Genomic DNA, 27,338 nt, shown 5'->3' on the forward strand with positions numbered 1-27,338 from the left:
ACTTCCTATGTTCAGTCAGTGGATTGTTGTCTGACCTCTGACCTGCCCATTATGTGGACTATGTGCAGCATTTTCTTTCCTGTGTTTCCTGTGTTTTAAGTAAAGTGAGGGAAAAGGTTTAACACTGTCCTCTGAGAAGTAACACACACAAAGGAAAACGTTCCTTTTCCTTCCATTCAAGCACAAGAGAGGAAACACCCAGTCAGTGGAAAACAGTTTAACCCCTTCATGCTGTTCTCAAATGATGGATAAAAGTGGTTGTCCATTCATGTTCAGTTATTTATTCATTTGTTTATTTGATTTATTCTTTATTTAATCAGACAGTCTCACTGAGATTAGATTTTCCATGAGAGACCCAAAACAAAAAACATTCATAAAAACACAATCTGCAAACAGAAACAACTACACAAAAAACAAGGTATTGGTAACGGTTACAAGAATCACACAAACAGATAATAAACCTTTCAAGGGGAATGTAAAAAGGCACATAGTGCCTGAACTAGCTCTGCCAACATTAGTGGATCGATGAGGAATACCAAAGGTGAAGTACTGTAGTTGCTGGTTTGTGTACTGTAGTCTGTAGATTTAAATGAGAGAAGAGATGGGAGTTAGTTTAGAAGCTTCAACAGTAGAGCTTTTTAGATGAATAACATTGGATAGGTATTTCTTCTTGACTATAATGAAGTCCATCCCATGGTTTTACGGTTGGCAGGAGACAAAAATTTTATACAAGAAGCCTAGTTTGATTTTTAATTTCAAATGTTGAACGATAGTCTGTCAATCAAAATTACTAAGTATTTGTATGACTCAGCAAGAGCAATATGGGTGCCATATAAATTTTAATGGCAGGATAATCAGTTTAACTGGTGGAGGTGGAGAATACCATGTCCTGAAACTAGTCTGTGATTAAGGAGTGCTACAAGCGTCAAAGGCAGACGAGTCAGGGCCTGGGCCATATAAAATGCTATAATCAGTAAAAAAAAAAAAAAAGGTAGGTATAGTTCAAGGGGTTTTAATAAACAAACAAAAGGCAAGCTCACTTGCAGACGGAGTGGCTGAATCTAAAATCCAAAATAACACAGTTCAAGAAAACAAAGGTGATCCAACAGAATAATCCAGAACAAGTGTAAATCCAAAAACTGACAGAGTACAAGCAAGACAAGACTAAGCAGACACCGCACAGTAGCACAAGGTAATGACCCGACAAAGACAAGACAGAAACACCAGGTATATATATATATATACATGGGGACTAACGAGCAGGCGGGAGCAACACAGGTGACAGACATGAGACCAATGAGAGACAGGCAGGCAGGGAGAGAGCAGGGGAAAACAGAGACATTACTGAGGTAACACACACAAGCAGACCCCGATCACAACAATACTAACACCAACAGGGAAAACAGACTGAGGATGGGATAGAACAGGACTCATAGCAGACATGGGTAGAATACAGGGGTACACCGACTAACTATGACAGATGCTGGACACAGGGCAATAGACAGGACAGAACACATGTAACCAAAATACCAGACAAGAATCTAACTTCAGACCATAACAGAAACCCATGTAAACAAACAAACACTGACCAACTATAACACAGAGATCATAATAGACAGAACCTAGATGAGAACAATACAGAGCAGACGAAAATAATGCAGACGAGAACTAGAAGCAAATACTACGACATGAACTAAGGCACAGGACTGGGAACAAAGACATGGAACCAAAACAGACTAAATAACTGACACTGAACCGACAAAATAATAAACTCAGAGAAACTCAGGACAGGATCGTGACAGTATTTTGCACAAGCAGTATTTTATTAAGTGTCTGTCCAGTGTAGAGAAAGGCTTTGGTGGGATATTTAAATTTTGAGAGTGGACGTGCAGAAAAAAGGAGCACAACTAATTAAAATAGTGCTGGTTTTAAACTTACAGAGTTATTTGTAGACTCAGTCACTGACCTTCCGCTATAAGGGACTCGTGTTAGCAGCTGACCTTGGTGCCCCTTTGCCATAGTGGGGTACAGCTGCTCATGTTTCACTGGCAGTGTATATGAGCAGTGCAGCGCAGCAGTGTATGTGCATACAGTGGGGAGTATATCATATTGAGCCACAGAAACAGCCAGTATGTGTGGTGCATCAATAAACGCGATCTAAGGTGTACCTATTTTTTTTCCAACTTAAAGGAGTACTCAGCTGATTTAATATTGCACTTCTATAAAGTTGGGGTACTCACAAAAGACAAATTTAAAATGAATGTTCAGAATCCAAGCAGCAGAGGAAAGATAAAGATATTCTGACTTTTAGTCTCTAGAGTTGACCTTATGTGGGCCATTTCATTTCCACTTTTGTCTGGCTTGCTAATGCTGGCTATAATAAGTACAAGTAAGAAGTCGTGGTCCTGATTGATACTTTTCTCAAAGTTGGGAGCACACGTCCACATTTTAGGGGGGTAACCAGACACCACCACATCCACCACAGATATCAGATTAAAAAGACAATCTTCTGCACAAAGTTAAGTTACTTAATTAAATTATAACTAGCACAACTAGCTTACTGTTTAGTTGCAGCAGCTCAGTGTTTCTAAGTAAATAGCGATTGATGTTTGTCAGACTGCAGTAGAAGAAAGCCTATTTCTTTTCTTTCAGCTTTGCCAGTCCTTCGCACTGTGCATTATATTATAAAACTGTTTGCTAAAACGTAGGCGCAATGTGATCACAAGGAGCAGATGTCAATCAATACAACATGACACATTCCCACATCTGGTGCAGACAGTTAAAAGACAAAATAACTGGAGTCAGAGTACTTTCTTGTTGCTGAAACGCCTAAAGTGAATAGGCCATGTTTTAAAACCACTACATTTCCCATAACGCAACCAATAGCTTAATTTCATTAGACTCTCCATGCCTGGCAAACACCCACCTATTTCAAACACAATGCCCCCACTTTGTATCACAGGCTGTCAGTTACACATTTGTGTGTGTATAAACCCAAGCCGAGATAACCTTGATGATGTCATGGTGATGTCAATAAATTTGATTTTGTCATGAAATACATTGGGAAACAAACATACTGTCTATAGGCAGCATCCAGTTAGCTGTATTGAAGGTAGATGATGGACTTTTCCACACCTGGTGTGTTGCAGAAGGCATCATCAGGATCTGCCATGGCTACAAAGCCTGGGCTGGTTTCCACAGCAACAGGCGGAGCCACAGGAAGTGGCATCACAGCAGGAGGATATGCTTCAGTTGGGACAGCAGGAAAAGAGGCACCTAAAAGCCAACCAGAGGTAGACAGAGTCTGGATGCCTAAATAAAAGTGGAGGGGGCTTTTGGGTGTTTTGGGGCGACGTAACGTGAACCACTTTCTTCTACACTCTGAGTGTGTGCTCATCATAAGGCTGCTCACGCCTCGTCTTCACTGGCTTCATCTTCTTTTCATCTTGCAAAACCTCCTTGTATGCGTTGTCTCGCTGGCTCAGCCATCCAAACCTCTCCACCTTTTAGCATGCATCAGAAGCCAAACACGTGCTGTATCACGTTAACGAGCTCTTGTGTCATCACGCTTGGGATGAACAGCTGATTTCATGAATAACCTTCTCCTTGGCTCCTTGGTTTGTAGACTAACACTACGCCAGCAGGTGCTACTGCTATTGACATATCGTCCACTGGGGCTACTATTGTTGACATGACATCAGCTGGGGCAATGGTCGGACGTAAAGAAATGTCAAAAGTAATGGTGTCATGATGATGAAAGCGCTTGTCTGTGCTTGTGTATTTACAATACTGCTGACCATTCCCCTAAAGTTTTAATTGAGCTGATTCTTACATTTCGGATACAGTATGACAGCTTCCTGAATACAACAAGGTTTATTCAACCGTTCTCTGCTTCCCGAATTGCCATTACATATCTCAGGCATGTTTCAAGGCTCCCGTTTGCCCCCTGGGAGGCAGAAAATCAATTTAGGGAGTTTGGAAAAAGGTCAGCAGTACTGTAAAGTATACAATTTTGGTGTAAAGCATGAAAAAGCACCAGCATTTAACCATACACACTGATCAATGTTCAGATTAGTGTCAATACACTTGAGTGATTAATAACTTTTATTTTTGCGTTCGTCTGACCCACTTGGCAGATCTGAGCATGGATTATTGTACATTTTCTGTCTTTGTTTTCATTAACACAATAACATTTAACAATTGTTAAAATGTTGTCCACGTCTCTTGTCACTATGTTTACTGGCTATAAAAGTGCTTGTGTTATTGAGTAATCACATGGCTACATGTTTGTAGACTGCACCTGTGTCCCAAGTCAAAGCAGCAGCTACAGGTCCTTCTCCTGCTGCTGGATCACCTGAAGTGTCTAAGGTAGACTCGACTGCTACATGCTTCTCAGACTCTTTATTTCCTCCATGACTCCCTCGAGGTGTACTTTTTGAGGCTTCCTTCAGTTGTTGCTATATTTCTTTCTTTGTGCAACACGTTTGTGTCTCAGAGTCTATTCAGGTTTTGCTACTGTCTTACTTGCTCGCTTTGGGAATTTCTTTTAAAACAAGTCACTACTTTGGCCCTCTCTTTTTTACTTTGGTGATGACCAGCTGGAAAGTATAAAGGATATTTGTTCTTTACTCTGCAGCCCTTTTGCTCAGCATGCCTGCACTTGTAGTTGTATGCGCAAGCAGTGCACACCTGTGAACTTGCAACACCACACATACATCAGAAATCTGAGTCAACCAGAGGAAAGAAATGGAGTGGAGAGGACTATCATTTGTTGGTTTGTCTTCTTGCCATTGTTTCATTGTACATGCCTGCTGCCACTTGGTTGGTGGAACATTTCCTCTGCTCAAGTCGGCCCTCTTCTTCGTTTGTTTGGGACACACATTACTGACTTTGTGCATGTGCAGCGGACCTATAATTTTACTTGACATGTACTCGGCCTATAATAGATTCAAATTCGTTGTATTTTAGAGTGCCACTGCCACCACAACTGTCAAAGCTGATGTGCCTAAAGTTGATCCTGCTAAAACATCAAAGCCAGCTGCAGCAGCCAAGGCTGCGGCTGGAAATGTGTCTGTGCAGGGGAAGAAAGAAGAAGCTAAACTGACACAAACAAAGGTAGACGATCCTGAAACCAACGGAGATGGACTCTGCCTGATACTTTCCTCCTGTTTATTACCCTGTCTATAGACTATTAATGAATATGATGTGTATATTGTCATGGTGCTGAATAAGCTGGACCTGTGGAGATTTTTTATTGGTATCTGGTATTTGGGGAAATGTCCTGGTTTAAGAATATTATCAAATCTCACATTACATATTCTTTTTGGAATTATATTACCATGACAAAAAGTGGTGTCTGTTAGTCTGTGTACTGATAATGGATCTGTGTTGCAGGTGCAGGTGGAGGTTCCTTCCACAGCAGCTAAAGTAGCCAAAGAGGTAAAAACTTGCTTAAGTAGTATGGGTTTGCTTTGAAAAGCATGCTGCTTGCTCTAGTGTGCTGAGTTGTGTTGCATGTGCAGGCACCTGCGGTGGATCCATTAGATGCCCTGGCCAGCATACTACCTTCAGCTGACCCTGTTGCACCCCAACAGCCTGTATACACCAGGCCAGAGGTCATAGAGGTACAGCACAGCCACAGTTGACATGCATGTGTTTGTGTGTGTGTTTTGCATTGAGCTGCAGCATGAATCTGGTGTGTGTAACTGTGTATTGCATGTGTCACAGCATGAAATTACCCCTGTGAAGGGTCAGAAGTGTGGAGAAAGAGACGACACGCTGCCGCCAGGCTACAGATTTCAAGACATGGTCAGTTCTCCGGAGTCTCCTCCTATTCGTCCCGTCTTCTGATTCACTAATTGGTGTTTAATTACTACTGAAATCTGACTTCCTAAACCTGCTCAGATTTAGAATCTGGTTTATTTATTTTTTTATCAGATAATAAATAGTAACAGATTAAAGTTAAGGCTATTTTATTTAGTCAAAGTTGTCCCAAATGATTGGGACCCTCAGAGAAACCCATGAATCATATTGGCAAACATATCGAAACATAGCCCTAGAGACAGCTGTCTCAAAACCTGGATACACAAAACCAAAACTATCTGCATGGCCAGATAGCACTAGAACGAAATGAGAGACCATGTGGGGGATTGTTTTATAAATTTCGGCGACCTGAGTCTATTTATTATTGTTTCTTCTAGGCTCCAGCTCCTGCAGATGTTAAACCCAAGGATGTCCCTGTAAGTAAACCTTTCTCAACTCGCATGTAGTGGGGTTACAACCATCTGCATTCTGCTAATGTTGTTACAGATACAGATCAGACAGAGACTCACTTTTTGTTAACTTTTTCCAACACGTGTAAGCAACTGGATACACAGTCAGATTACACACACATTCAAGAAGTGTTTCCACTGTATGTCCTGGTTCCTCTAGAGTGGGGGATGTTGAATTGCTCTGGTGGGTGTCGTCTCAGCAAACACACACGCACACAGACATGCATTCACTCACTAATAAATACTTTGATATCCACCCATATGTAGGTTACTTACTTGCTTACTTTACTCACCCTCGACACACCCACATTTGCATCATAGCCTACTCCTACTTTGTCATCTTGTCTTGCAAAAGGGACTTCCACCCACATATTTCCAGTGTGAGTTTTGTGTTTTTAGTATAGATATTGTATCATATTTGAGCTAAGTTAAAGCAGTGTTGTGTGTCAAATGTGTATTTTAAGAGAGTTTATCTGTGGGTTTTTTTTGTTTCCATGGAATGCGGAGGGTGTGTCTGTACTTTTCCTTCACTATTGGTATATGCAGTCTGGTTTGCATTATTTTCCCCTTTTTTGTCTTTCACTTGGTCAGTCATGCCCTCTAGTGGAGGATTATGTGGCCATTATGGAACATAACTTGGATTTGGATTATTAGTTTTCAAAAATCTGATCATGTCTAGATATTGTCTTGTTATCTAGTGTTGATGCATGCTCTGTTTTTCATCTCAGAAACCACTGAGCACAGATGAAGCCCTGGACTCTCTTACAGCTGGTTTGATGACTTCTACTGCTCCAGCTACACCCAAAAAGCAAGAGGTCAGAGTCTTCAAGCATGCAGCACTGAGCTGCTAACACATGCTCCACCTTTACAGCCCATGGACCCTCTTGACAAAAGTCCATATTAAAATTCCCACTTTGGCATGTCTGTTGTAGACAGCATCAGCCCTGAATGTACACTTAAATTCTTGTATGAAATTGAAGGCATAGCTTTGTGCTTTATCAGTAGTCTAACAAATTCCCATCTTCTTTCTTTCTATATGAAATATCTCAAAAAAGGTCCATGATGTTAGTGTCAGTGCCTCATCTGCTGGCCCTGCTAACTTTGCACCACCTCCGGGAAAGGTAAAGTAAAGCTTTCAAGTCTCAGCAATGTCATTATAATGGCATCTGACTGAAGGAGCTAAGAATTGTATTGTCTAATGTCGTGTCTCTGTTGTAGACATCTCAACCTCCTGCTGACAAGAAAGCCAAGATGGAGAAAAATGATTTCTCTCTGACAGCTGGACTTCCCTCTGCTCCTGCCACGGTACAGCAAGCTCACACCTTCCTTTCTGTCCACTGACTTATAATTTACAGAGACACTTCATGAGATGTAACTTAACTTGAACAAAATTACATTAAACTTGAGTGTAGTCTCTGTTGGTTGTTGCAGAAAGCGGCTCCCCCTGTGGCTGCTCCTGCTGATAAAAAAGCTAAGGCTGGATCAGGTACCAAAGTGGATACCGCGCCCAAGACCGATGATGTGAGATTTACATGAGTGACCTATTCTTTGTACCCATGTCCCTGTCCTATCCTATCTTATTATTATTTCTGAAGTCAAACAATATGTGATTAGTAGATTGTCTCCTGACTCTCCTGTTCTCTCCTCAGGGCGGCGCTCTGTCTCTGGATGCTCTTAGTGCTCTCAGCGACACGTTGGCAGGACCAAAACCAAAACCTGAACCTCCTAAAGTCAGACCAGAGGACATTGTCTCGGTAGGAGTTCAGACAGTCTTTTCCTCATACATACATAGTCATACAGACTATCTACATTAAAGACACACAGTGTACATGTTTATAATAGATGTAGCACCAGTTTCAGTTCAAGGCAATTGTTTGGGCTAAACTTGAATATTACTGTCCTGCTGACAACATCTTTTGTTGGCCTATTAGCTGCATTTGCATTTAATCTCCACCCAGAAACAATCGCTGAAAAATGCACCACCAGTCTTATTTTCTGTTCTTTTCCTTTTTATAGGAGAACAAACTCAAGGAGACGAAGGGTGTGTTTGTAGGAGAGAGGGAAGACTCGCTTCCTCCAGGGTACAGGTTTAAAGAGGACAAACTCAAAAATCTGCCTGCTCCTGAACCTGTGGTGAGACTGGGACAAATTCACTTTAAGGGTCTTAAAATTAAATGTAAGGGTGTTTATCTCATGCAAATTATGTACACATTTGGGCCAGGCAATATGGCCTATTAAATATATTGCAATATTTTTAGAGTATAATGCGATACACAATATATATCTCAATATACAAATTCTGTAAATTACTGTAAAATAAAATAACATATTGTACCTGTTTGGTATCAGCATACACGGAAGAAGTGGACGTAGCCACCATGATGTAACCCATTGGTTTGTGGACTACTGTTTTGAAGCCTCGAGTTTGGCATTTTGGATATTTGGAATCAGACACCGGACGTGACCATATTTGGATGAGTGGCGCTAGCGAGCTTGGTTAGGTGCATCTGTAATTCATGTTTAAGGGGTTATATGTAGTTTTTCCAATGAAATCACTTATTAATAAATCATGTTGAAAAACTCAGTCGCACACAGACATCATGACACACGCTGCTATAATAAGTGGAGTTCCCTCTATATGGTTGTGGTATCTTTTATATCCACTGAGGATAAAAGTCCATAATTCATTTGGACAAATTGTCACTTCCCTGTTTTCTCTGTTGTTTGCTACACCCACTATTCTTTTTTTAATGTGAAGGTATGGGGTTGGGATAAAGCTACGCGCGCTCCCGAGCCTCTCTCCCACTACAGCGACAACACCGCAGCTAACGACATGCAGTACACCAACATCACAAAATGTTACTGAAAAGCAGCAGGCGAGCTAATGATGTAGCATGTCGGTTAAATTACAGTAAATGTACCGTGATCATGAAACGAGCATGGATTAGTTAAAACTCAAGCTGATAAAATATTACTGTAACGTTGCAGTTGGAGTTTACATGAATTTCTAGCATGTTGTGTGAAGCTCTCTCCCTGTCTGTCTATAGCCACTGTCACAAAGTGTTTTTTTCCCTGGAGTATTGTACCAATATGCAGCTCACTGCACTGTATGAAAGGTATCTGCCTCTGAAACCGGGTACATTAAAGTAACAGAGCCTGAACATGTCTGTGTGAAAAACCACAGCTGCATGCCGGTGTTGCCGCTTTTATTGTGGAATCTCTTTATGAAAGCGGTTGTGTTTCGGATAATGTTCGCTAATGAGTTCAAGCAAGCAAGCAAGCAAGCGTACGAGCACACGCCTGGTTGCAATCTTAGAACCGCACCTCTAGTGGCCACTAAAAATGCCATAATGCCCCTTTTAACTGTGATATGACCTCGGATGCTTATTTGGCTAGCAAAAAACAGGCTGAAAACAAAATGTAGCGTTACTTAACACAAAAAACAAACAGCCGACTCCAAATCAACGCCTTACTGTAATAATAGTACTTTTCACAGTAACTAGTAGTGTAACGGATTACTTTTCCAAAACAGTAATATTATTACAGTTCCAAGTAACGCTGAATTACTGTGTTACTGAAAGCACCATCCTTGGCGTGACTGCGCAACTGTGCTGTGTTGTTTAAGTCAGCTGTTAGCCAAAAAGCTAAAGGAAGAAAGGAGAACAAGAGGAACAAGAGAGAGAGGCGTTCTTTCCACAGCTGTAAGCTGCTACTGCCATAATTGTTTCAGGATGCAAAGAACATTGTTGTCTATTGTAAACTCTGTGCGACTAGCAAAAAGCTTTCAACCACAAACAGTTCTACATTTATTTATTAAAGCATCTGCTAAAGCAGCACAGCAACATGAAACTTACAGAAAGAAACTCCCGCAGCTACTGCCAGTGATGCTCTGACTCGTTGGGAAAGAGTGGCCTTAAGCAACATAATGTTTTGAGATCATAGACTACTAATTAGTAAAGTGCTTACTGAGGTAAAAAATCAGGTGAGAAGTAGGCTCATTTTGCCTTTAAGTCCAATGCAAGCTGACTTCTTTTTGCAACCAGTGGAGTTGCCCCCTGCTGGCCGTTAGAAAGAATGCAGGTTTAAGGCACTTCCGCATTGGCTTCACTTCGTCCGAGCCTTCGCCTTTAAGGAGATGGTGGACAGAGTCAAGCGGGTTTATTGTGACAGCGAGTCTTCCCCGGTGTGTGTGTGAGGGGTAGTTACGTTACTTTAGTCAGTCATAAAGTGTGTAGATGAGCACAGGTTGCAGTATAATAGTTAGTGAAAGGCTGTGTTTGCTGCCACAGAAAATAAATAAAAACTCCCTGTTTACGTTACTACGGCGACTTACAGCAGAGTTGTGGTCCCGGGACGGTGAAAAGCTAACGTTAGCTAGTTACAAGTCAGGCTAAAGTAAATTAAAATAGCCTAAAACCTCCAAAAAAACTTTCGGAGCTGGAAGCCACGGTTAGAGTAACTAACGTTAGTGCGAACAGACGATTGATCGCGTTTTGTTTTGGGATTTAAAGTCACAGCGACAGTTAGCTGCTAACTAGCTAACGTTAACTGTTGGGCCGTTGCTCACCCTCAGCAGTGACCAGCGGAAGCAATGAATACTCTAAAATGTTGATATTTCATCTGCTATATATCGCATTTATTCATATTCTAGTGTATTGCTATATTGGCCAGCCCTAGTACACATGTGAAATAAACACTACACAAGGGTCTACATGTTACTGATTGATCCCCAACTCTACTCCTGCAGCCCACCATGGGGGATGCTGAGGCTCTTGACATTTTGTCTGGAGACTTCATGACTCCTTCAGCTGCTTCTGTTGTCCAGGCTCCCGTTGTCACCCCCCCAGCTCCTGCTGCACAGGTACACTGTGGTTATATCACTGGGAATAATACAGAGATACTCTATCTGTTATCTCTTCAAATGTTGCTGTCTCTGTTGCTTGTTGTAGAAAGCCCCTGCAGTCCCTCCTGTGGCTGTGTGTCCTGCTCCTCCTGCTGATAAAAAAGCCAAGATGGAAGCTGGACTTTCTGCTTCTACGGCCAAGGTACAGCTAGCTCACACCTCATTTCCCTGCCAGCTTCTCTTGGCTGGTCAAATGTCTACTAATGTTGAAAAACTCACAGTTGCACACAGACATCATGACACACGCTGCTACAATTAGTGGAGTTCCCTCTATATGGTTGTGGTTTGTTTAATATCCACTGAGGATAAAAGTCCATAGTTCATTTGGACATCATAGAAAAGGTTCTTATGACTTGGCTCATAATCATCATATTCAGACTTTTTCTAAAGTATCAAAGTCGGTATGAATTTAAATACTGATATGTTTGTGGAATAAACAGACAGATCTACAGATGGTAGCTTTGGTTTCCATCTCTGCTGTATTCATTCAAATATGAGCCATTAATTGATTTCAAGAAGTGACACTATTTAGAAAATGCTGATACTGTAAGCTATTTTAAAGATTTTTCTTAAGATAAAAAGACACTGTAAGCGTAGCAACATTTACATATTAAACTTCTTTTAATGTTTTGTGATCACATTACAGAGTGTAACCCTTCAATCAATTCAGTCATTATTGTAAAGTTTAATGTCTTTTTGGTGTAGAAGGTTGAATCCTCTGCAGTTCCCCCTGTGGCTGTGTGTCCTGCTCCTCCTGCCGTTAAGAAAGCTGCTGCTGGAAAGGACACCACTGAAACCAAGCCCAAGACTGATCAGGTGAGATACAGGAAATGTACACAGTTTTCTGTGGGAGAGACCTTTTATTTCAGTTTATAAACTATAAATGCACGACAGATCAGTAGAGCACAATCTCTTGTTCTCTGCTCAGGGCGGCTCTCTGTCTCTGGATGCTCTCAGTGCTCTTGGAGACACGTTGGCAGCACCGGAACCAAAACCTGAACCCCCTAAAGTCAGACCTGGAGACACCGTCTCGGTAGGAACACTTACTGGTACAGAATTCACAGCTTTTGATGGCAGAATTCTTTCTGCTGTTGGTAGTACAATGTAACGTTACAAGGTACAAGCTGCGAGGTTGTAGTCCCTTCATGCTACACACACAGAACTTAACAGGTAATTAAATGTATATTAAAATATGCTAACATTTAAAATAAATAAAATAAAACAAAAGGCTGTATAGTTATTTATATACACATTTATGTAATAACATAGCATAGCATTTTTGGAGAATGGAAACAGCTCAGAACATTGACCACCCACTGAGTGCTTAATCCGGGATGTTGATGGACCTGGGGCCGTATTACAGAAACTTCCTAACCTACAGATCCTATCCTAACTGCTTGGTAACCATGGTAATAAGGGTTAGGAACTGATTTAGGAAAAAGGCCATTACAGATTAACAGTTCCTAAGTCAATGTTCCTTTCCTAACTAAAGATAGGAAAAGTCTATTACAGAAGCATCCTAACTTCGTGAAATCTTAAATAAACTCTCCTAACTTTAAGATAACTGTTAAGCTGTCCTAAGTTTTACTTTTCCACCAGGTAGTGTTTGCTAAATAGTTTAATCCACATGGCTGCTCTTTTATTGCTTTTACAAAATCAACAAAATGGCGGGACTTAATTGATTCTACCGATGTGTTTGATGACAAAACACACAAGCAGTTAGTAGAAAGGCTGTAGGCGATGTAACACTGGATAATGTCTCATTATATAACATAATATAAAGGGTTGATGTAACAAAAGTATCCAAATGCAAGTCTTTGATAGAAGGAGATCGTTTAAGACAAGAAATACATGAAAAACATTTATTATTATTATTATTTTTTACCTTAATTATTAACTTTCCCAAGAAGAGTACGGGTTTCTGCCGGGGTCAATGAGGGAGCACAGGTGGCGCCACCACCGGTTTTACTCTGCTCTTTGGACACAACAGTTGCCCATGTCTTCGTATTACACGTAAATGGACTAATTTTCTTTTTAACAGCATCAACGCTCCGCTGGATGTGTGGGGTAGACTGTGTCCGCTATTTTAGCCCACTCTCTTATCTTTAATCTCCCAACATAAGAGTTACGTGAATTTGGATTAGAGAAAAGCATCGTCGGTTGCTAGGTAACAGACATAAAAGTTAACTTAATTTGGATTGAGTATTTAGGATTTCCTAACCTGAGATAAGATAGGATTCCTAAAGTTAGTTAGGATTTGCTTCTGTAATACCAAATTGGGGAAAATCCTATCTTAGACTCTTCCTATCTTAACTTAAGACTTAAGATAGGAACTTTATATAATACGGCCTCAGGTCTCTGTGAAGATGTGGGCTTAGCAGTCTCTGATTTCCGTTGCTTGGCCTGCATGAGTCCGATTTTGTCCAGACTGGAACTTTAGGAGCAGCGTTAAGTCAAAGCTGGGCCAACATGGCTCCTATCGCGGCTCTCTTTCCTCTCCTCTGAACAATCACCTCACTCGTCGTGGTGCCTGGTCCAGTTGATGGGGGTCGGGTGGATTGTGGTCCGCTGCTCTCTTTAATCCAAAAACCCTGTCTTCATTTTCCAGTGGCTGTATTTCTGTCAAACACGTGTTTCAGAAATAAAGCCGGGGGGAAAAAAACAGATGAAAAACAAAAGTGTAGTGAAGTTTGAAGGAGCTACAAGCTGCAGCTTCTACAAGAGCTGCCGGTTGCCATAGCGGTTGCCATAACATAACCTGTTACCATAGCAAGTGGTTTCCATAGAAATTCAACTCATTGGTCTGCAGCAAGATGATCATATAGTAGCATATCATAGCATTTGTGTTTGAGCTTTTCACAGAAGCACTCACCAGGCATAATCACCACCTGTCTTTTTATAGGAGGACAAACACAAGAAGACAAAGGGTGTGCTCGTAGGAGAGAGGGAGGACACACTTCCTCCGGGCTACAGGTTTAAAGAGGACGATCTCAAAAAGCTGCCTGCTCCAAAACCTGAGGTGAGACCGGGACAAATTCACTTTAACTCTCTTACAATGGCACTTAAAGGTGTTTAGCTCTTACAAATGTGAAATGAACACTAACTATATGTTACTATGTTACTGATTGATCAATTCTCTCTCCTTCTGCAGCCCACCATGGGTGAGGGTGAGGCTCTGGACATTTTGTCTGGAGACTTCATGACCTCCTCCGTGGCCCCTGCGGTCCAGGCTCCTGTTGTCTGCCCCCCAGGTCCTGCTGCAAAGGTACACTGCAGATCTGTTACTGGTCCCTTTAGCCAAAATCTGCAGAGTAATGTAGAGATAAATCATTCCAGCAGATGAAAAATCATATAAACAGAAACAGTAGTGATGGCATTTTGTGTGATACTCATTTAATGTTGAGCATGTTTAGTGTTAGCATATTATATGTGTCACTGTCTTCATATTCTCATTTCTCTCTCGTTTCATAGGTGTTAAAGTTAAAATTTTACATTTTGAGAAATACGCTTATTTTCGTCCTTGCTGAGAGTTAAATGAAAGGATCTATACCATTAATAACTGTAGGGTAAATATGAAGCTACAGCCGGTTAGCTTAGCATAGCAGAAAAAAATGTAACCAGGGCTTTGTCCTGGTTGTGTCTAAAGGTTAAAATGAATCTGCTTTCCAGCACCTCTGAAGCTCGTTAGGTGCTACAAGGGGTTATGTGCCTTTGGACACAGCCAGGCTAGCTGTTTCCTTCTGTTTCCAGTCTGTATGCTATGCTAAGCTAACTGTCTCTTGGCTTCATACTTGTTAAACAGTAAGATTGATATCGGTCTTCTTATATAACTCTCTGAAAGAAACCAAATAAGTGTATTTCCCAAAATGGTGAACTGTTCTTTGTTAAAATCAAGATGTTATGATTTTTTAAATTTTATTTCCTCAAGACAGCATGAATACAGTGTTCTCACTGAAAGCTGTTGTGTCTGTTTTTTTCTCAGACCAAAGTAGAGGATTTATCAGCTCTGGATGTGCTTTCTGGAGACTTTGTGGCTCCGACTAAAGCTTCTGGGGTTCAGGCACCTGTCCCTCCTTCCACCTTACCACAGGTACAGCTGTTGGTGTGTGTATGTTTGCACATCTGTGAAACATTTAGTCTTTCTATATCCATCCCCCCTTCTTTCTGCTCATTTCACCTGTTAAGACTAGCCTAAGCTTTGCTATTAACGCTGTCACAATAAACTTTAAACTTCCTCTCCTGTTCTCTCCTCAGGATGACTCTCTGTCTCTGGATGCGCTCAGTGCTCTCGGAGACACGTTGCCAGCACCAAAACAAAAACCCGAACCCCCCAAAGTCAGACCTGAGGACATCATCTCGGTATGACACACACACACACACACACACAGTTCACTCAACACATTGTTGTTTGGCTTCATCTACAACATTTTATTGCCTATCATGTGCTACCAAATCAATATTACATAAATGTGGAATGGATGGATTTGATATATAATAAAATTAGAATAAAGCTCTATCAATTTATAGAGAACCATGCAGGCACTTTGTCTGTTTCCATGTGTGTTTAGGAGGGTACAGAAAAACAGTGTGTGCACACTTGTAGTAAATAATGTTCCCACCAGGTAATGTTTCTTTTGTTTTTTTTTGCTTTCCTATATTGCTTCCATAGGAGGACAAACACAAGAAGACGAAGGGTGTGCTCGTAGGAGAGAGGGAGGACACACTTCCTCCGGGGTACAGGTTTAAAGAGGATGAACTCAAAAAGCTGCCTGCTCCAAAACCCGAGGTGAGACTGGGTCAAATTCACTTATAACCAATAAAAGCTGTTTTTTTATTACCAGAGCACAAAGTTTAGTTAAGCTGTTATGAAAAATATTGTCTACCTTATTTGCATTGATGAGGCAAATATCTCCCACATATTTCACCTTGAAACAGTGTTCCATGAATATAATTTAGACTCCTCATCATGTCCCTCCTCTCCTCCTCCTGCAGCCCACCATGGGCGATGGTGAGGCTCTGGATGCCTTGGCGGGAGACTTTGTTGCCGCCGCTGCTGCTCCGACAGTGAAGTCTGCTGCTTGTGTTCCCACAAAATCCGCCCCACAGGTAAACAAACCAGTGAAACAACGAGCCCTTTAGGACTGCGTAGACTCTCTTAAAAACCCTGCAGTAACTTTTTTTGTCTGTGTTTGTGCACTCAGCTGTCAGACGGAGACGACAGTGCCCTGCTTGCTCTGTCGGACACCTTGAAGGATATCACGCCCGCCCCTCAGCCCGCCCCAGTTCCTGTCAAAGACTTAGTCAAGGTAAGCCGGCGTGCTTCAAGAGCATGGCCAGCACTGGGAGAGAACATTTTTAATTTCAGCAAGCTCAGAAAAAGTCCGCCAGTCACTTCAGCTGACCTGGTTTGTACGGTTGTTGCAGGAGAAAAAGTTAGCTGAAGAGAGGGTGATTAAGATGGGAGAGAGAGACGACTCGCTGCCACCGGAGTATCGACCCACTGAGGAAAATCTTAAGGTAAACTGACATAAACTGACTCGACATTTGTGCGTTAGGTGCTTTACTATTGCAACATGTGACCCATAAGGATGCTTACTGACCCTGTAGGATTTTTTTCAAAAATGTTTCTATCATTGTGTCTTTCATTTTACAGAAAATGCCAGAAGCAAAGGCAAAAGCAGCTACACTACCCAAGGAGGTGAAAATGCACACACACTCACAGTATATGACAGTAGACAAACACGCAATGTTAATTAATATATACTGTATATATAAATAGCATGCAGATAGTTTGATTTCCTTTCATCTTGCAGTTGAGTATGGATGATACAACAGCTTTGGACCTGCTGTCCGGGGACTTCTCTGCTGCTTCCCAGCCTGCTGTGCCGGTCGCATCATCTGCAGCCACAACAAAGCTGGAACCTCCTGTGCTGGACTCAGAGCCCCTGAAGGTAGCACAGAAAATGAACTGATAACTGCCCTCATACCTCCTCCTTATAGAACACATTGGAGCCACAGTTAATCATTGACAGACGAGTCAAAATGTCTGCTGTGGAAAAAGGACTATGATGCTGTGTGGATTCCATTGTTATCATGTGTCTACAGCACACTTCCAAGAGATCACTTCAAACAAGCAATCAATTAGTGTTTCCATACTCTGATGTTGATTTCTTTGGATTTTCCGTTGATTCAGGTTTTAGATAGCACCCTTACCAACACTGAGGTTTTATAACAGCAAAGTATGGAACAGTATGTTGAGCAGTGCACCATGAAGTTAACAATTGAAAGTAACAAGCTCAATATTTATTTATGCAGAATTGTTTCAGATTCTAATTTCAACAACCATGTGCAGCTCTATGTGAATTCATTATGAGCAGATGGTGTTTAATACGTTTGTTGATCATTGGTTCATTTATTTGTTTTTTTACTCTTTGCCAGCCAATGTCCGGTCCTGCCCTGGATTCCCTGGCCAACAAACTGCTCCCAGACGCCCCAGAGTTCAAACCTAAGTCAGAAAAATCAAAGGTAAAAAGATCTGTGTGATTAGATTAGATTTCTAACAATGCTATGAATCATCTAAAGAGTCAAGTTCGTAGGAGTAAAAAAGTAACATACAAGGCACATTTACTAAGCGACTTATTCTGATTTATACTGCGCATATTTTTTCAGCTAACCTATTAATTACTATGACCAACTCATTTGTACAGTCACTACAGAAGGTGTCCAGTTGCCTCTGTTTTGTGATAAATAGCTTTAATTAAATTTGTGAGAGTAAGAGTGAAGCGTTGTAACTTCTTACAATCTTTCACTTAAGTTTAAAATATGTCTTTTAGCAGTTTGATAAATACAGGCCCAGATCTAAATCTTTGTAAAGCCTGACATCTTATGGTAAAAAACTGGTTACTGATTAAAGGCACTTCATACAGATGGTTAGTGATGTTACACACTTTTAGTTTTCATTGTTACATGGCGCCCTCTACAGGTTGTTTACTAGCACTAACTGTGTCAGTGGTCGTCTCCTCATGGAGCAACGTGGACTTGTTGAGGCTAACTAAGGTGTCAACTTTGTTACAGGGCAAGAGCAAGTCAAAGTCTAAAGTAAGCTAACTGCCTGCTGCACGAAAACCTACAAATGAAGTTGGATATGCACTGTAAATTTAAATGCAAATGACTTCAAATGAATCTGTGTGCTTATTAGTAAAAACATACTTGTATATCTCCACCGTGGAGCCTGAACTAAGCTGCATGCGATGCACTCTCCTACCTCTGCTTCATTAATTTCCCCCAATAATTACATAAAATTACTGCATGCAAAGGCGCTGCCTCTTCTTTTCCTATTATATCTTCTTTTTAAAAAATCTTTAACTTGTATTGCAGAAACACCATGCAGAGGACCCATCTGCTACTGACCAGCTAACGGCTCAGCTAAGTTCAGATGTTGTGCCAACATCTACAAAGAAGGGAGGCAAGAGCTAGACCACTGGGTAAGGTGTGATCTCATCTTTTGCACAATTTTACCTGATAAAAGATGTCACAAGCTCAACACGACCAGGATAAACGTCTTTCCACTGACCGCTGAATGTGTCACATATTGCAGGTTGTCTGTGCAGTTTGTCCTCCCGGCCACAGGGAGCGAGGGAGCTGCTCTCTGGAAAATGTTTCTATTTTTCTAAATCGTCAAGAATGTATACTGGATGAAAGACAAAGCTATGCATAACACACACACATAACACACACACACATACACAGCTCTGCGTGCAGCGGCTGTCTTGCTTTTTAAAACAAGATGGAGAATGAAAGAATGAGTGACGAACAGACAAAGAGAGGAAGAAAACGGTGGGTAAAGAGAGTTAAAGTTGGGCGTGCTGAGGGAAGGAAGGCGTTGCTCGTCAGAGTCCTGCATGTACACCCCAGCTGACAGTTTCTATTTTTCCAATGGCACTAATATCACAGCACGCAGGTTATCTAAGCCTGGTGCTGTGACGTTGGTTGGGGCAGTGGCGACTGTCGGCTTGCAGTACGCAGCGGGTGTATACTGTCGGGATGTTTGTGCAATCTTGATGACACAGAAAAGCCACGTCTTCTACCATGATGTGGTCAGATGCCATTAAGACACTAGTGTACAGCTTAGTTTGCTTATAGTTTGGACAACACATAGTTTACATTATTGAATATGTGGAGGATTTCCAGGAGGTGTTCAGCTTATTTCTGTATCCGATAGAGTGCCTTGCAAGTGGCTTTTACTTTCTGTAGAGAAATATCTGTCAAGAGAAAAAATATAATTACTGGTGTCCAGAAGTGGTTACAAGCTTTGTAAACTGCCCTTGTTTGTATACTGTAAAAAAAATATATAAGACAACACTGTATAATTTAGAAAGGGCTTCAAACTGTAAAGTCAGAAATCAATATAATTTCCCCAAGTTTTTTTTTTATGTCAGAGGTTTTGTGTGGGTATGAGTCAAATGATATGATGATATTTTTGATGTGGGAATACTAATTAAATAAATAAAAAAGTTGCTTTAGAGTCTGGTTTCAACGATTTGTGTCTAAAATGAGAAAGAGCAGAAGTGGCCTTGAGATGTGGAGAAAAGGCTAAATCACTGTTAAAGGTGCAAGGGAAATGTGTATGTGTTAAAGTGATCAGGAACAGAATCTCCTCTGAAAGTGTTTTTTCTCTGCTCCTGACTGAGGGGGGTTTTCACTCTGCATACAGTTGTAGCAGCCCACTTCCTTTTGACCCAGGGGCGGGGGCTTACTACAAAACAAATGTCTTTTGTTCTAACTTCATGTGAAACATATTTCAAATGAGTGGGTTTGATGTGTGGAAATTTTTTCTTATAAAATAAAGACAAATACAACTCCTTGCAGCAGAGAAAGAATGCTTGTCTGAGTGGTATTACATATTTTATTTTTGTTTACAATATTTCAAATTACAAAGATTCAGACAGTGGGATAATTCTAAATTACTGTACAACACAATTTACTGAACAAAGTTGTTATTCTTTACTTTGAAACTACACATTTCTAATTGCGAGGAATGATACTTTGGAGAAAAGCTCCAAAACAAGCTTAACGAAATGAAAATTAAGATCTAAAATTAAACATAAGAGATTTCTGTAACCTCCAGCTGGAAATTTTATTATCATTTTCTGTGGTTATACAATCTTTCTACAAGTTACGTTCTTGTTTAAATCACAAAACTAAAGGACAGTACAGTAATTAAGGTCAGAAAATATGCTGAAAAAAGTAAACAGTTTAAAATTGATTGTCAAAAGTACAAGTTGTAAATGACAATAAAATCTATACAGCAAAATTAATTATATACATTTGATTAGGAAAATTCAGAGTGCAAAATTTTAATATTCTCAGGACGTCAGTGGTTTTTATTATCAACATTCATGGGGATTGGATAAATAACACATTTCATATTGCGTTACTTGATTAAAAGTGTTTAATCTGAATGTAAAGAAAAGAGTTACTGACAGTCAAATCACAATATAGTTAAAACTGGATGTTGACAATGAGGAGCTTTGAAAATATTTGATGCACTGAACTGCTGAACCACTTTAAAAATTCTTTATACGTTCTGTCACGAGCAATGAGAACTTGTTGGCAGGAAAATATTCAACAGCGATGTCACTGATGTGTAAATAAGACCAACATTTTTTTCTCCAACAAGAACTTAACACTGTGAAATAACTGGCAGTTTAAAGAAATGTCAGTGCACCATTTAGATTAAACATATCTGCTGGTCTTCACTTGTTTTTCAGGAGCCGCCCGCGGCCTACAGAGAGATCAACAAGGTATTTCAAATAATAATAAGTAAGCTTAGTTCTGTGGTCACACTGGAATTAAAAATGAAACAGGGCTGTAGCTGCAACTGAGGACACTGAGGTCATGTCTTCCTTATTTTTGTGAGATTTGTTAGCAGTCTGGGAGGAATTATATTCTACATTTAAAAACAAATATGTGGTGAGCATGTAACAGGCTGATTTCAGTGTTAACTGACTTAATACTTTTAAATTTGTTTACGTCTACAACACATGTGAGACTACATTTGAATAATTCTGTATTTCTAAAACAATTTCTCTGAAGCGTGAAAAATGCTTTGAAACACACTATGAAACACTTGATTTTACGGACCTGTGATTTCCTATGAACGATACTGGAAAGAACTACGTAAGCTGGTGCTAATTGCAGGAAAAATAGATACAACACATTTGAATTTGAGTTTAGATAAGTTACAGAATCAGCTTTATTGGCCAAGAATGTGCACACATACAAGGACTATGCCTCCGGTTTTAAGTCGCTCGCAATGTTACACGCAGTTACGGAAAGATAAAAATATACAGCTAAAACAAGGACAACAAAACTGAACAAAGATAGGTGAAAATAAACAAAGAGCTAGTATGTATGACAAAATAATTTCCTTGAAATAGCTGCTTTATTTAATTGAAAAACTGAACAGCTAACTAATAAATATAAAGGAAAAAAGTTTTAGACGCTTTCATTTTGGTGTCAGGGTGGGGTTGGGTGGGGGTAGTTGCTCTAATGACCTCCGTATTTCTAAAATCTTGGCTACAGCCCTAAATAGAAAAACAGTATTAAAAAAAAAAAAAAAAATTACTTACTTTCTTTTGTGATGGTGTGGGCATCTCCGTGTCCTTATTTCTACAGCAGATCAAAAGTGTAAAACATGTTACAGTGAAATAAAAGTTTAAATCAAGAAAGGCTGAAAATTGGGTAAAGTTCATTTACTGACTGCATATAAAACATCGTACAACACAATGGCATGTGCCTGTCTACATGGAGGCTGTTCCTTTAGGTTTATGCTCTCAGATGGACTTACTATTGCAGTACAGGGTGGTGATGATGAGGAGTAGAAGGAGGAGGCCACAGCCGCCGGCCAGTGGGCCCAGTATGATTGAAGGACAAAACAGGGAAGGATTTGTTGTTCCTGCAAAGCATGTTCTCATTTACCACCCGTTTCTGCTCACAGCATCATAAATGTGAAGATGATAAGGACTGATTTGGAACATTTACCTTGCTTGTTATCGTTGTTACAAACACATGCTGTGGTAGATGTGCACTGACTTGGTTTGGCGGTGGTCCGTGTTGCTTCGGCCGGGACTTCAACTTTTTGTTAAGAGAGAGGAAAGGTGTGATGGGAAGTGTCACTGGAAAGCGTCCATCAGATCATCATTAGACCAAATTTATGAAGCAAAACTCACCTCCAACCAGCCGGGTTACTTCTCCGAATTTCAGTTCAGTTCCTTTGTGAAGCAAACCGCAGCTATAAATGCCGCTGTCACGAGCTTTGTTGAACGACTTCAGTGTTAGGATATTTTGTTTCATCTTTGAGTCCATAAACATATTAGAGAAAGAGTCTGTGGATTTCTTCAACATGCCGCTGGTGCTAAAAGATGCAATGAATTCCATCCCAGAGTTGTCCAGCACTCGAAACCAGATGATCATGGTTCCCATCTCACCAGGTTTACAGCTGATGTCAACAGGATCCCCTTCCTTTATGGTTTGGACAGCTCCTGAAGTTATTTCTAAAAGATGTAATAAAATGGGAGCAGTAATATCATTCACCACCCAAAAGCAAAACACCAGAGAAGATTCAGAGCTGCCACACGGCAGTGAATAGACATCAGTATCAGTAAAATGTAGGTTACACTTACTTTGATAAAACACCAGAATCACCAGGATCTGAAGCAATGTTTGGTCCATTTTAATCTCGCAGACGACAATAGCTGCTGAACACGTCTTTGTGGTGTTTGTTGGAGTCTGCTAGGAGATAATTCAGTGAGATATCAAACCCCGCCCAACCTGTAACCTTCTTCTCTGCTGTGTCAAATGGGATCATTGCAGCTGAGTGTTGCAGAGACCTCCTGCTGCACGGTCTGCAAGATGTTTGAAGTTGAGCCCACCAATCTGCACTTAACACCTCTGCCTCTGGTTTGAGGCATCGAACAGCAAAACTTCATCCTCAATATACTGACACACAAACGCAGCAGTGCACAGTAAGTAGGCTGACAAAGATGGGGCAGGAAGTGTAAGAAGTGCTTGCTGAACCAACTTTATTATATCTGTGTAGCAGCCCACTGTACGCATACACAACTCTACGCTGGTTCGGCACAAATCAAATGGAGAATTTCAAGGACAAATTTAGTTTTTATACCCAGTGCAGGTACGATCCTGCCCTGATGAAGTGCCCTCCAGCAAGAATCTCTACCAGCTGAGGCCCACTGCTCTGTCGTTAACTTTGATCTTTTAATTCCCTCCTGTGTTTGATGTGACTCAGAGAAGCTTTGGACTGATTGATTATATCCTTTAGAATTCCAAAAAATGACTTCTTGTGGCTTCAAATTAACACATCTGAACAGCGATAAAAGACAAGCATAGGAGCATAACGGTGACTGAGGGGTCTAATAAGATTGCAATTACATTCATGTCCCCTTTCTTCAGAAATATAGGCAAAAAATACCTCCAAAAAGAAAAGTAAAACAATATTACACCAAAGTAATGCCAGTAAAAGAACATAAAAGGTAAAGATCGCAATATGTCCTAAACAATGTGCACAGATCTCATATTCTGTCTGCAGAAATACTTGAAACAGTATTTGCTGTGACGTTTCTCACTGCTGCCTGCTCTTGTGTGAGATTTGGTTTGCTGGTTCAGAAGACAAACGGCAGAGTGAGGTAGGCCATCAAGACACGCTCTACACCTGAGTAGCTTTAAGTGGTCTCTCACATCCCTCTTTTCTCTTCTGTCCAGGCCTCCACCTGGCTGATCCTTATTCATATGTTATTCTATTTTAGCACAAGTTGATAATACATTTTATTTTGAACCTTTATTCATGTCTGAATTTCTGCCACTTAAGCCTGGGCCAGTTTGTGACAGGCTTACTGACTGTATTTTAGTAAGTAAAGTAGTAAATAGTTAAGAGCCAAGTTGTGCTGATAGTCTACATTGAAATAATCCTGTCAAGCTGTAGCATCACCTCTAATGGCATGCTAAATAAAAACATTTTCATCTCTACTGCACGGCTAACCACTAATGTCACACTCAGTTATATCATGCAGTGCGACGTCACTGCAGCAAGGTGAACATTTGAACCGCTAGAGGGCAGCAAAAGCAGGATGTAGAGCTCTGTCATTGTTTAACCAGTAAATCATTGAATTATGAGTCACAAGACTGCTACCACTCTGCTCTGTAAGGGCAGATTTTTAAAAGTGTGTTGCATTACTGACCACACTCAATCAGTGATGTCACAGCAGCTGTTTTACCTTTGGCAGGTGAAAAAAAAAGCTAATGGAAAAACACCTGCTGTGAGATGAGCGGACGGGGTGTGGCATGAAGCACAGCACGCTTGGATGTTTGATCTTACAGACAGTAGAGTGGCAGTTTAATGTTTTCAGTGGTCTATGGTCGTTTACAAAATGACCCTGAAATCAGGGTTATTTGAAATAAAATAATTTTGGCCTGGATCTGAAGACAACTTTTGTAGCAGAGAGCCTGTGTTGAGGTGTGACGTTTGAAAGACATGTGCATGTTCCAGGAATGGAGGGTCTAACAAAAGATTCTGAGCTGCATTACAAACAAGATCCTTGGGTTTTGTGGCTCAGCTCAGGCTCTGGTGCTTTAATTTTGATGATTGTTTTTGAAAATCCGTTAGTCCAACCTTTACGGTGGGTGGAATACTAAATTGTTGGAATACCCCTCTAATACTTTTATGTATGTACTTCCCATTGAATGGATTACATGACTAGGTTCAGATAACTGGCCTTTTTTTTTACACCTGTCTGATGGCTTGTGCCCCATGTAAAGCTGTAGTGAACTGCAAATCAATAGGGATGATGGCCAAAAATGTAAATGACCCAGGTTGTGAAACAGCAATTCCCATTAAAAGGGCATAGCTTCTACCCTATCACCAATTAAGTGTCATGTCACTTCATGCGAAAGCTTGTCTTACAGTGAAGTGAAACTTCCTTTAGATGAACTGAGAGAGCTTCAGTGGCTATGGCGCAACCCAGACCCCGTCCTATTTCCTGTTCAGTGATGGAAAGTAAATGCACCTATTTAGTAATGGGCAACAAGTGCTGACATTTTGCTCTATTGTGGGCGATTTATCTGTTCCATTGGTGGGAGGAGAGAGACTCACAGAGGGAGAATTAAATACAGCTGTGCTAGAGGGTATTTTTTACACATTATTTCCTCAAATACAGATAAGAATTAGTAACTTTGTTATTTTTTGTTATTTTATCAATTACTTTGACATTTATTTCCAATGAAGCCACAATGGAAACCGGGTTTAGGTTTTCAGTAAGCAGGGGATTCTGTTGATTGTTTGTGTCAGAGGGGAGACCCAGTCAAATCGCTCTATTAGCCCACTTCACCTTTCCATATCTCCGTTTCAGGTTTGAGTCACTCACAAACACACCTGCATGGGCTTCCCTATCTTAGTCACACAGGGGGTCTCCAACCTGAAACTCACATCTATCTTTGTGCGTGTGTGTGTGTGTGTGTGTGGACCAGGGGAAGCCAGTGACAAAGAGAGTCCCCTGTACAGTGGTACTGCATAACTTGACATTCAAATACAGTCAGAAGAGACGTTTTTTACATTCTGAAAATCGCTGCACCATCAATACCAGTAAATCAACATACCTGCTACTTTTTCACCAGTTCTTCGTTGCTTTGGTTCACCTGCTCACTGCTCTGTAGCTGTACTGGAAGTTCCAGGAAATATGGGGTCTAAAGTTGTGAAAAGGAAACCAAGAGCAACAAGAGGAGTAAGTAGGAATGGAAAACTTGGAAATTGAGGAACTGAGCAGATGAGCAGACTCAAATACATGTTTTCTCATCATTTATTGTGTTACTGAGACTTCCTGTCAGGACTGTATCTGTATGTGGAAAATGATTTCTGTATTTAAATTTACCTTTTTGGCTTTTCCTAAGAGAGCTGAAAGAGTGGTCAATAAATATATATAATTGAATGTACAAAATGTAACATGGAATAGGCGCAAAAGGTTTTAACCATTCACAAGTGAATTAATATGCTGCTGTGTATTCTTGTTGTGTCATTTAAATGTAAAACTGTTGCATTTTACAGAAATGATCACTAATATAGAGCATAATGTTTTTAATATGTATTATTTATGAAAGTGTCTGTTAGCACATATGCCTATATGTGTTAACAGACAGGGTATTTTGTATTATGACATCATTAAAATAAAAACAAATAACATTAAATTATTCTTCGGTTCAACATCTGCCACATATTGTACGCCTCTGTCTTAGGCGTCTCTGAGATAAATAGACTCAGATGGTGACAAAAGTTAAAGTTACAGCATACATGTGGTGAAACCGTCATGCCTTCAAATACAATTTAACGCTAATTTTAACAAAGAATGTAGTTAGTGCAGGGTGTAATATATAATACATTAGAAACTTTTAAACACGAATATAAATACACAGAGTGTTTCTTTTACACTTTTTGACAATAATAAAACAACTTAAAATAAAATTAAAATAAAAACAGACACACGTCGGTGTGTGGTATATATTTTTCAGAAGGTGCAGCCTACACTTTTACAGTGATACCTCTATTTGTAACCGTAAACAGCACAAATCTAACCTGTGTATTAGACGTCTAATCTACTGCTGGCATCTGCATTCATTCATTCGTTTGTTTCCTGGAACTGATGAATGTGAAAAAACGTTTACACAGAATGATAATGATGTACTATACATGCAGTTGCTAGTTAATTAGGTACATCTAGCTAAATCTGTTTAATACAACATCCCCATAATAAATCCAACATAAAGATTGTTTGGAGCTGTTGATTCAACATTATCATCGTCTTGGTCTTCTGTGGTGCTTGTGATTTGTATTGCTTTATACTGAGAGCTATAACAGTCATGTTGTCCCTCCAATAAGTGTAATTTCTCATTAAACTGGCAACTGAATGCTATCTCGGTCTACTTTTCTTTGACTGTATATGTGGTGCAACATATAGGCAAGAGTTTTAAATGAAAATGTGTTTCTACTTTTGTTTGATTTAGTTAATTTAACGCAACCAATGTTAGCTGTATTAAACAAATCTAGACTTGTACCTTTACTGCCCTTTGTTTTATTATTATTATATATTATATTATAT

The 27,338-nt window shown here is 40.3% G+C and overlaps 2 protein-coding genes across 25 annotated transcripts in view; one reads left to right on the forward strand and one right to left on the reverse strand.

Annotated features, from left to right (window-relative positions):
- The window catches only part of cast (calpastatin), a 40,975-nt gene extending 20,933 nt beyond the window's left edge, over positions 1-20,042 (forward strand). For 5 of the 23 annotated variants that reach the window (XM_038696379.1, XM_038696382.1, XM_038696377.1 and 2 more), the window contains exons 3-33: positions 3,150-3,293; positions 4,294-4,368; positions 4,969-5,115; positions 5,395-5,439; positions 5,523-5,624; positions 5,728-5,808; positions 6,201-6,239; positions 7,001-7,087; positions 7,328-7,393; positions 7,491-7,577; positions 7,704-7,793; positions 7,922-8,026; positions 8,289-8,405; positions 11,020-11,133; positions 11,222-11,317; positions 11,881-11,991; positions 12,104-12,208; positions 14,078-14,194; positions 14,327-14,440; positions 15,158-15,265; positions 15,430-15,534; positions 15,845-15,961; positions 16,168-16,281; positions 16,377-16,481; positions 16,600-16,692; positions 16,829-16,873; positions 16,989-17,126; positions 17,614-17,700; positions 18,250-18,273; positions 18,553-18,659; positions 18,773-20,042. In XM_038696379.1, the coding sequence (XP_038552307.1) occupies positions 3,150-3,293; positions 4,294-4,368; positions 4,969-5,115; positions 5,395-5,439; positions 5,523-5,624; positions 5,728-5,808; positions 6,201-6,239; positions 7,001-7,087; positions 7,328-7,393; positions 7,491-7,577; positions 7,704-7,793; positions 7,922-8,026; positions 8,289-8,405; positions 11,020-11,133; positions 11,222-11,317; positions 11,881-11,991; positions 12,104-12,208; positions 14,078-14,194; positions 14,327-14,440; positions 15,158-15,265; positions 15,430-15,534; positions 15,845-15,961; positions 16,168-16,281; positions 16,377-16,481; positions 16,600-16,692; positions 16,829-16,873; positions 16,989-17,126; positions 17,614-17,700; positions 18,250-18,273; positions 18,553-18,651 (2,877 nt within the window). In that variant the 3' untranslated portion in view covers positions 18,652-18,659; positions 18,773-20,042. Of the gene's footprint in view, positions 1-3,149; positions 3,294-4,293; positions 4,369-4,968; positions 5,116-5,394; positions 5,440-5,522; positions 5,625-5,727; positions 5,809-6,200; positions 6,240-7,000; positions 7,088-7,327; positions 7,394-7,490; positions 7,578-7,703; positions 7,794-7,921; positions 8,027-8,288; positions 8,406-11,019; positions 11,134-11,221; positions 11,318-11,880; positions 11,992-12,103; positions 12,209-14,077; positions 14,195-14,326; positions 14,441-15,157; positions 15,266-15,429; positions 15,535-15,844; positions 15,962-16,167; positions 16,282-16,376; positions 16,482-16,599; positions 16,693-16,828; positions 16,874-16,988; positions 17,127-17,613; positions 17,701-18,249; positions 18,274-18,552; positions 18,665-18,772 lie in introns of all 23 variants that reach the window. The other 18 variants (XM_038696392.1, XM_038696394.1, XM_038696391.1 and 15 more) reach the window with 11 other exon arrangements.
- A 12-nt stretch (positions 20,043-20,054) lies between these two features.
- Positions 20,055-27,218, reverse strand: cd8a (CD8a molecule). Of its 2 annotated transcripts, none has more exons than XM_038696403.1 (7): positions 25,846-27,218; positions 22,860-22,965; positions 22,407-22,730; positions 22,219-22,311; positions 22,025-22,132; positions 21,807-21,846; positions 20,055-20,959 (listed from the first exon to the last, which is right to left on the reverse strand). In XM_038696403.1, exons 2-7 carry the CDS (start codon positions 22,906-22,908, stop codon positions 20,911-20,913), a joined length of 663 nt encoding a protein of 220 aa, XP_038552331.1. In that variant the 5' UTR covers positions 22,909-22,965; positions 25,846-27,218; the 3' UTR covers positions 20,055-20,910. The 2 variants fall into 2 exon arrangements, with proteins under 2 accessions (XP_038552331.1, XP_038552330.1); XM_038696402.1 differs by having other exon boundaries at positions 22,860-22,968; positions 25,846-25,987.
- Positions 27,219-27,338: the final 120 nt, after the last annotated feature.

Source organism: Micropterus salmoides, unplaced genomic scaffold, assembly GCF_014851395.1.
Source record: "Micropterus salmoides isolate LMB-PRFRI ecotype aquatic unplaced genomic scaffold, ASM1485139v1 Ms_hic_scaffold_4, whole genome shotgun sequence".
Taxonomy (NCBI): Eukaryota; Metazoa; Chordata; class Actinopteri; order Centrarchiformes; family Centrarchidae; genus Micropterus; species Micropterus salmoides.

Excerpts from the sequence above, each read along its gene's own strand:
- cd8a (XM_038696403.1), bottom strand. The coding sequence starts at position 22,908 with ATGGACCAAACATTGCTTCAGATCCTGGTGATTCTGGTGTTTTATCAA. Across the intron at positions 22,731-22,859 it reads GATTCTGGTGTTTTATCAAA|AAATAACTTCAGGAGCTGTC; the intron begins GTAAGTGTAACC and ends TACATCTTTTAG. Across the intron at positions 22,133-22,218 it reads TAACAACGATAACAAGCAAG|GAACAACAAATCCTTCCCTG; the intron begins GTAAATGTTCCA and ends CATGCTTTGCAG.